This window comes from Marmota marmota, unplaced genomic scaffold (genome assembly GCF_001458135.2).
Source record: "Marmota marmota marmota unplaced genomic scaffold, marMar, whole genome shotgun sequence".
Classification (NCBI taxonomy): Eukaryota; Metazoa; Chordata; class Mammalia; order Rodentia; family Sciuridae; genus Marmota; species Marmota marmota.
This window is the reverse complement of record NW_026000016.1, coordinates 14,324,642-14,333,595: the sequence shown is the minus strand read 5'-3', so window position 1 is coordinate 14,333,595 and position 8,954 is coordinate 14,324,642. Positions and strand designations below refer to the sequence as shown.

The following is an 8,954-nucleotide window of genomic DNA, read 5'->3' as shown; positions in this document are numbered from 1 at the left end:
TTTTTTTTTTTTTTTTTTTTTTTTTTTTTTTTTTTGGGGGGGGGGCCTGGGGATTGATCCCAGAGCTTTGTGCATGTGAGGCAAGCACTCTACCAACTGAGCTATATCCCCAGCTCCATGCTTATATTTTCAAAACTCAGATTATGTATTTTCTGATAGTTTTCCTTCTTTCTGAAGTTTAGAAAAAAATATAGAAAAAATAAAGTCAAGATCTTCAAAAGCATCCACAATTCTACTAATTAATTAGAACAAATCCTACAAACAAAGCATTTGTATAATGATTTCTAAACAGGCAACATATATTTTATATCATATCCAAATTACACTAGAAAAGCATAGAAGAGTTACCAGTTAAAATGACATCTACTTACTGGAATTGCTGAGGATGGAAACTGGCAGGGGCAATAGGTCCTGAAGTGTGAGTAGCTACCTTGCGTGTGAATTAAGGCAAATAAAGTAAAATTTGGGAGTCAACCTTGTCTAGAAACAACTGCCTGCTCTGGGGTGGTTCTCCCAGGAAAGGAGTTCCCTAAACAGACACCAGATGCTCGGGTTTCCCACATCACCCTGACAAGTACACACTGCTGCTTTAAGTCCTTTCATTTATATCACTTTGTTTCATGTTCACAATAATCTGGGGAGGTAGCAGGAAGATAAAGGGCTTTATAGTCATTCCTGCTCTTGTACTAGGAAACCTGGGCTTGGAGAGCTCAGTAACTGGCCAAGGTCACCCAGAGGGGAATGGCTGAATCAGGACAGAACTCACACTCGGCTTCAAGGCTTCAGTCTGTCTTAATCCATGAGACCTCCTCCTAGGAAACCACTGAATGAGAACAAATCCAAAATTCAACTCTAGAAGTAAGGAAAGATCAGGGGCTATTCAACAAAAATATATAATTAATTAAGTTAGACTTCATTCCAAAACATAGAAAGTTTGGTTGGTCATGGGACTGAGGAAGGGTAGAGTCCATAAAATAAAGTCATGACTACAAGAATAGTATGAGTCCCACAGTCTAGTCTAATTTTAAATATGTGTAAGAACTAAAAATTCTTTTTCTAAAAATCTCTTTTCCAAACTTAACTAGACATTATTGACACAGCATCTCATTATTTCTATTATTTTCTCATTGTTTCTTTAGTTAAAAGAGTTCCTTTCAGAGTGTCACTTCTCATGAACAGGTTATCATTTCTTAAGTGACATCTCTATCAAATGTGATGACAGTGTCATAATCCAGGAAGAATGCAAGCCAAGAGTCAGAATTATGAGCTCCTGTCTGCTCTCTCAGAGGCAGAGGGGTTAACACCCTGCCTGGGTCAATGACTCTCAGCAAATTGTCATTGCAAAGACACTCAGATCCCAGACTCTAGACCAAAGTTCTTGTTGCCTCTCCTCCATTCCTGTAGCAAGGTTTCTTTGTCACTATTGTTTTCAGGGAAATTTTAATGACATGGAAATGTTTATGATCTAAGGTTAGGTGAAAACATGTGTGCACAAAACTCATACAGTATATTCCTGGGTTTTAATACTATGCATAGGAAAGAAAAACACCAAAAAGTTTACGATTTGTCAATGGTAGAATAATGACTTACATGTATTTAATTTCCCCTCTCTACTTATCTTCATGTTAAAAAAAAACTTGACATTTTATACTTCAAAAATGATTAGCCCTTTTTCAAAATCTCCCTTCTAAGAAACAATTAAAACTGGAGAAAATCTATCACAAAACTTCCAAAATCTAACACTAGGGAAACATTCACTACAAATTGTGGATAATAAAGTCCAATGTCATAGCCAGCAGCCATCTCTGGCTATTTTAGCTGAAATTCATTCAATGTCAACATTCAGTCCTTCAACTGCACCTGGTCCTATTTCAACAGCTCAACAACCATATGTTGCTGGGGCTACTGCATTGGACAGTCCAGGTATGGAATATCCCATCGTTGCAGAAAGCCATGTTCAACATTGGTGCTATAGAACATATCCATGAAAAGACTAATCTCTAAACTCAGCACTACTTTAAAAAAATAAGCAGGGTAAGAAAATCCAATTTAAAAAAATATTGAGAGAGCCAGGGATTTAGCTCAGTGTGAGAGACTTGCCTAGCATGCACCACACCTTAGGTTCTGTCCCCAGAATGGTAGGGAAGAAAAGCAAAGCATTGAGAGACTGGACCAAGAAACCTCAATTCTGCTCCCAGTGTAGCTCTCAAAATTTAGCCTGGTCAAAAGCACCAAGCTAAGAGACCTGAGATTTCCACCCTTAAATTCTGATTCTTCAGTCTGAGTTGAGTTGAATCATAGAATTCGCATTCCCCACTATTCTTGTGATCAAATCCAGGGCCCTGCGGTACTAGGCAAACCCTCTACCACTGAGCTAAACCCACTGAGCTACACCTGCACAGCTGAAGTCCTCTTCTAACAACTTCTTCTGACAAGTTCCCAGGAGATGCAGATGACACTGGTCCATAGAACATACTATGACAAACACTGGTTTAGTTAAATGACCATGGTCCAGGTTTTTAATCTCTCCTAGTCTCTGTTTCTCACCTGTAAAATGAGCTGACATCCTCACCTGGGGTCTCTTTATTATCCTATGAGCAAAGCTTAAATTTTCAGTGTTCTCCCACATTGTTGCTTGGAAACCCACTGGGAAGAGCAACACTGAAAGTCCAAGAAACAGCTAATAGAACCAATTAGTTAGGAGAGATGTTGGGATGTTTACATAAAGCAGAAGAGAGGCTATTGGCCTAAGGAAAAACTCCAGGCAGTTCCTACAGAGCTTCCCAAAGCACTCTCTGAATTAGAAGGCTTAAACTGAGCAGACAAAAGTAGTTCAAGAAATCGATTTGAATTGTGGGTCCTATTCATACTCACACATTTCTGGATCTGCTCCTCCCCTACAAGCCTGGCACACACACCCTGCTGGCATTCACTTCTGAAGACTCAAGGACAACCCCGGCGTTGGATTCTAAATCCTTTTCCAGACACCAGTGCAGACTCTGCCAGGGTCCCCAGGTCACCAGAGGTTGCTGCCACAGAGCACAGAGCCCACCTGGGAAGGGGAGCAGCCCGAAGTGCAGGTTGAGAGAGCGTTCTATCTCCAGGGGACTGCCCTGGGCAGAGCCAGTGTGTCCAGCTCACATCCCTTCAGAGGATTGGCATCCCCTCCCGGGAAGGTTCTAGTGACCTGCCCCCTAGGTTCCTTCCAGGAAGCTCTGGCTCATGTTTACAGTGGGACTGTCCTCGGGCATTTCTTGGTCTCCAGATATTCACAGAGGTCGTGCACACCGTGTGCAGAAAATGACAAGGCAGCTGCCTATGGCAAGCCCTCCTTTGGGACCCCAATCCTCCCCCTCACTCTTCATGAAGCAAGAAATTGCTGGCTCTAAGAAGGACCAGAAAGGTAGAGCCACAGAAAACAGGACAGTCACATGCCTGATGGCCGCCTGATGGCCGAGAAAGAGGCCTCTGAGGTCGTGGGGGCCGCCAGCGCCTGGGAAGGCAGCCTCCACCCCGCCCCCAGGCGCCTGGGAGTGATGTGCCTAGGTGGCGGCAGTGGCAGGGAGCGCCTCGAAGAGCAAGCACCCTGGAAGCAATCACTCGGGCCTGGGGCCACCTCCAAGACCAAGGCTGTGGTGCCCTATCTGTTCGGAGCCCAGCTCAGCACACAGGATACCACGCCCCTGAGCAAGGAGCGGCCAAAGTGCTCCAGAACCATCGTCAGGCGAGCGGCTGCGCGCTGCTGCTCCACGGTGGAGGTGAGGACACCAACTGCCAGGGCCGGCCTTCGCGCCACTTTATTCTGGTGCAGCCCTGCTCCTGGCGAGGGAGGGGCTACCTGGTCCTAGGAAACACGTGGCGGCCCCCCCTCCCCAGCGGATCCAGGGTCTCCCCCTCTGGGGATCAGCCTATGGAGGATGCAGGACACTCCCTGGGCCACCTGGTCAGTGCAGAGGCCACTGTCACCTGAGCCTTCTTCTCACAAGGCCTGTTTCTAATCTACAAGGACCTTCTCTGCATGATCCCAGAAACACACTTAAATTTCAGAGCTTCAATCCATCAGCAGCCATTCTGGAGACTGTTCTTTCCACTACTAAACCAGTAAAATTTATGTGTTTCCACCAAAAAAAAAAAAAAAATCGTTTGTGGGGTTTAAAAGAGATTCAATTTAGTGCAAGTTCAACCCAAATTTTAGAGTTTGGCTGTTTTTTTTTTGTTGTTGTTTGTTTGTTTGTTTTAAGTGTATGAAATAAATGACTCCCAGAAAAGTCTGATACTGTCTAGCATAATTTAAATGTTCTTACAGAACTTAAAATTCTTTTTGTTTTTGGGAAGGCAGCCTCCACCCCGCCCCCAGGCGCCTGGGAGTGATGTGTGAGCTCAGTGTGAGAGACTTATAACATCCTGTTGTAAGATCTACAGACGATTGACATTGCGCCTGCTCTCTTTTTTCCCCTCAATTTTTCATTGTTTCTTTATCATGGAGTTACTTGCAGAATGTTGCTCTTTGTCAACTTGTTATTGTTTATTAAATGGTGTCTTTATACAATTTGGTGACAGTGCCGAAAGGCCAGCAGTTCAAAAGCCATTTCCCATTTTCACAGAGAGAACATCAATCAGCCATTAGATCATGCTCTTCCCTTTGGCCTTCAACTTTGGGTTCTTTATGCCTTTCCCATGGCATTCTTCATTTGTTGTTCCAAGGTTCAAAGTCTTGCTCACAGAAGGACCCAGTGTCACAGGAGGTTGGGGAGCTGAAGCTCCAAACCTCAGGTCTGGTATTTCCATGGAGGATAATCTAAAGTCAGACAGGAAAAGCCAAGCAAGAGAATTTTCTTGTAGGAGTGAGAGCACAGTAGGGCTCTGCAGAGAGCTGAGAGAGAGAGTGGGTGGACTCCAGCAGAGAAGAGCAAAGGAACCAGTGCTGCTCCCAACTTGAATGCTCTTTGCTGTTTACCAGGAGAAGTGGGTTCCCCCTCCTGCAGTCTTTACCAATCAGATGCTGGTCTGCCCCTTCCCACCTGCTGGAGGAGTTTTTGACCCTAGTGGGTCCTCTCTGGAACTGTCATGGTGACCATCCTATTCAGGGGGGCTACATCCACAAGTCAATCCTATCTTAATGCAGGTGCTGGGGTCACTGAGGGCAGACTTTATCTTAGTGCATCTGTGCTATTAATGAAATTTCCCTTCTGAAATACATTTAAAAACTTAAGGCCATAAACACTAAGTTTACAATGATCTTAGTAGACCCTGCCAGGATTTAGCCCAGTTGATCTTTCTTTCTTGATAATATTTTCAATAAACTTTGTTTTCATCTGTTTATTCTCAGAGTTAGTGCACCTGTTCTTCTACAAGTTACCTGATTGTCATTGAAAAAAAAATGAAAGAAACCCCATGACCCTGCTGTGTTATTGGCTCAAATTTCACTGCTCATAACTAACTACTATCTGACACCTACTGGTTCCTCTACAATGTTCAATTTCATACTGCTGATCTGATCATCCCCAGGGTGGATACCTGACCCTGAACTAGTCCGCTGAGGTTTCTGAGAGTTCTCAGAAGACAGCTTATATGCCTCCGCATTTAAATTAAAGACACTGTCCTCTGGGGGACTCAGCGCCCTGCATCATTTTGCTTCACCACTTACCCCACTGGGTCCAGATAAACAAGTGTTCCATTACTGCCCTCGCCTGGTACAAAGTGAGAACTGCTGGGAGAAGAAAATAAAAATTAAAAAATGTGAATTCAGTTCCTCTTTCTCTGAATAAAAGAACAAAACCTTTACTCTGAAAGAGATTCCTTTCCAGATAAGTGAAGAAATATGAATGGGATTATGTCACTGGTTCAGATGTGGCTCCCTGTTAGGGCTCATGCATGAGACCCTGTGCACATTCTCCATCACTAAGCTCTAGATATCTTGGGGGTTTCTTGTTGTTTTTTCTTGACTGACTAGGGATGAAACAGAGGTTCTCAAGCATACTAGGAAATTGCTTTCCCCCATCCCTTTTGAAATATCAAACTAATTTGCCCTGCTGGCCTCAACTTGGCGACTTTCCTGCCTCAGACTCCCAAGTCACTGGGATTACAGGCATTGACACTTCTCATGGCCTCATCACTGCAGTTTACAGAGTAGACTGAGGCACCAAAAGGTAATGTGAGTTAGTTCCAGTCATCAAGTTAGTGGTTTGATCTAACTGCCCCTGGCCACTTAGACACTTGAAATCCCATGATCAGAGAAGTACTCCATGAGCAGAGTGTGGTGGCACACATCTGTCATCCCAGAGATCCAGAGGCCCAGGAAGGAGGATTGCAAGTTTGACCTGAGCCTGAGCAATTTAGTGAGATCCTGCCTCCAAATAAAAACTAAAAAGGACTGGTGATGCAGCTCAGTGGTAGAAGACCCCTTAGTTTAATTCTCAGTTCAAAAAAAAAAAAACAGGAAAGGAAAGAAAAAATAAATAGATAAACAAACAAACTTCACGAAGGACTTACCAATTTAAAGTTCACATCATATTGATTAATACCTTCAAGTCTAGTCAAGATTTTTGAGCACCTGTCACACCAGGATATAGACTGAATGCTGGAATTACAAAGGTAAGTAAGAAAGATGCTGTCCCTCCTTTTAAGATGCCTGTCATCCAGGTGAGGAGAGAGCCCTCAAAGCAAGTTTCAGGGGCTGGTAGTGTTGCTCAGTGGCAGAGTGCTTTCCAGTGTTCATAAAGACCTGACTTTAATCCTTAGCACCAAAAACAAAACAAAACAAAAAAAAAACTCAACAAGTTTCACTGAGCTTTTGGCTGTGAAATTAAATCTATGAGAGCCGTGGTCCTCTGGAGAACATGACTTATTGGGAGGTCAGTATCCAGAACTCTACTTTCAAGGACTTCTGGCACATTCTTCAACTAGAAAAATCAACAAAGACTTGCAGGTCATGTCTGCTGGAGGAAGAACAGGCCCCTCAGAAACCTCACATTCTCCTGGAGGACTGAGGCGCTCTTGTTGTCCCCACAACTCTGATGTGCAAGAGCAGGTGGGGGAGGCGAGGGAAGCAGAGGAACCAAGGGAGGCCATGGCCCCTGCCTCACCCCACATTCAGGAAATGACAAGTTCTCCTATGCACAATGGTAACATCAGAAAACACCTCAAATCCCTCTTGGAACCAAGGAGCCTACATTGATAAGTAAATTCTATAAGTATGAGTTATTTATGTTGAATTTCTATTATTTAACTCAGGTTAAAAAGCAACGTATTTGTGACTTGATCTTAGTGAGAATCCCTGAGTAAGTCTTCTTTTTCTTCCCAGATGCCTACATTTTTACCTGTACAGTTGAAGGAAAGCTTCATCTGGTAGAAGGGGTTGATCACTGCACAGGACAGGAAAGATGCAGGTGAGCCTGGAGCATCCCCTGGTGGCTGAAAGTAGGCAGTGCTAATAATTAAGAACAAAGCAAAAACCTACACAGGTGAGGGTCTGTATGTCAAAGAGACCCAGGAAGCAACAGCAACAGCTTCTAATGGCCAAAGCTGGAACAGTTTGAACAAACTAGAGTTGTAGATTGTGTCGGGTATGGCATACACCTGAAATCCCTGCTACTCAGGAAGCTGAGGTAGGAGGATTGAAAATTTGAGGCCATCCTGAGCAACTTAGTGAGACCTTCTCACAAAAAATGGGGGAGGGAGCTGGGAATGTAACTCAGTGGCAGAACAGCTGCCTAGCTCCAGGCCCTGAGTGGGATCACCTACACTGGCAAATAAAAAATAAAAATACAGGGCTGGGGTGGTGGCTCAGCAGTAGAGCGTTCGCCTAGTGTATGTGAGGCCTGGAGTTCGATCCTCAACACCACATAAAAATAAATAAATAAAACAAAGGTGTTGTGTCCAACTACAACTAAAAAATAAATATTAATTAACTAAAAAATAAATATTATATACACATTACAGTGTGATATAATCACAGTAGAATCATTGTCCCAGATTTTGTTCACAAGGCATATCTCCTTAGAGAACAAAGTCCTGCCTTCATAAACATGGAAGGCAGTTTTGTAATATATTTTCCCAGTTCATATCACCAGGTCAGCCGTAGGCCTGTCCAACCTTCCAGTCTTCAATCTAAATGTGCCCCAAACAGGTTCCATAATTGAGTCATGTTTAGCTTTCCATTGTCTGTAGAAGTGTGGGCTAAAGATGTTATTTGGGTCAAATGTTTCAGATGCAACACCACCTCATACCCAGGAAGATGGCTACTGCTGGGCATGCCCTTGAAGGCCTCTGATCCAGGCTCCCTGGAAGGTTGAGGAAGGAGCATGACAAGTTCAAGGATAATCTGGGCAACTTAGACCCTGACTCAAAAAAAAAAAAATTTAAAGTGGGGAGGATCGGGAAATATAATTCAGGGGTAGATATCAGGGTTGGGTAAGATGGCTACTATAAATAAATAAAAACTCACTAGTGGCTGCAAAGAAATGGAGATGTTGGAAGGCTCCTTCACTATTGATGGGAACATAAAATGTTGCAGACACTGGACAAAACAGTATGGTGACTCCTTACAAATTAACAATAGAACTCCCAGAGGATCCAGCAATTCCACTTCTGGAATTGAAAGTCAAGAGATACTAAAAGAATGGAAAGCAGGTTCTCAAAGAGACATGTGTACATTCATGTTCACAGGCGCACTGTTCAGAATCACTGAAAATGGAAAGCAATCTGCAATAGACAGGAGAATGAGCACAACATGGTATAGACATACAGTGGAGCATTATTTTTAATTTTTTTTGTAGTAATAGATGGACAGAATGCCTTTTTACTTTTTTTATTTTATTTTATTTTTATTTTAATATTTATTTTTTAGTTTTCGGCAGACACAACATCTTTGTTTGTATGTGGTGCTGAGGATCGAACCCGGGCCGCACGTATGCCAGGCGAGTGCGCTACCGCTTGAGCCACATCCCCAGCCC

The 8,954-nt window shown here is 43.4% G+C and overlaps 1 protein-coding gene across 4 annotated transcripts in view; it reads right to left on the bottom strand.

Annotated features, from left to right (window-relative positions):
* The window catches only part of LOC107140446 (phytanoyl-CoA dioxygenase, peroxisomal-like), a 66,214-nt gene that overhangs the window by 34,814 nt on the left and 22,446 nt on the right, over positions 1-8,954 (bottom strand). The window contains exon 9 of one of the 4 annotated variants that reach the window (XM_048809196.1): positions 4,402-4,404. The exons of 2 other annotated variants lie outside the window; for them this stretch is intronic. In XM_048809196.1, coding sequence (XP_048665153.1) covers positions 4,402-4,404 — 3 coding nt within the window. Of the gene's footprint in view, positions 1-4,401; positions 4,405-4,789; positions 4,874-8,954 lie in introns of those variants that run through there. One more of the 4 variants, XM_015483520.2, reaches the window with a different exon arrangement.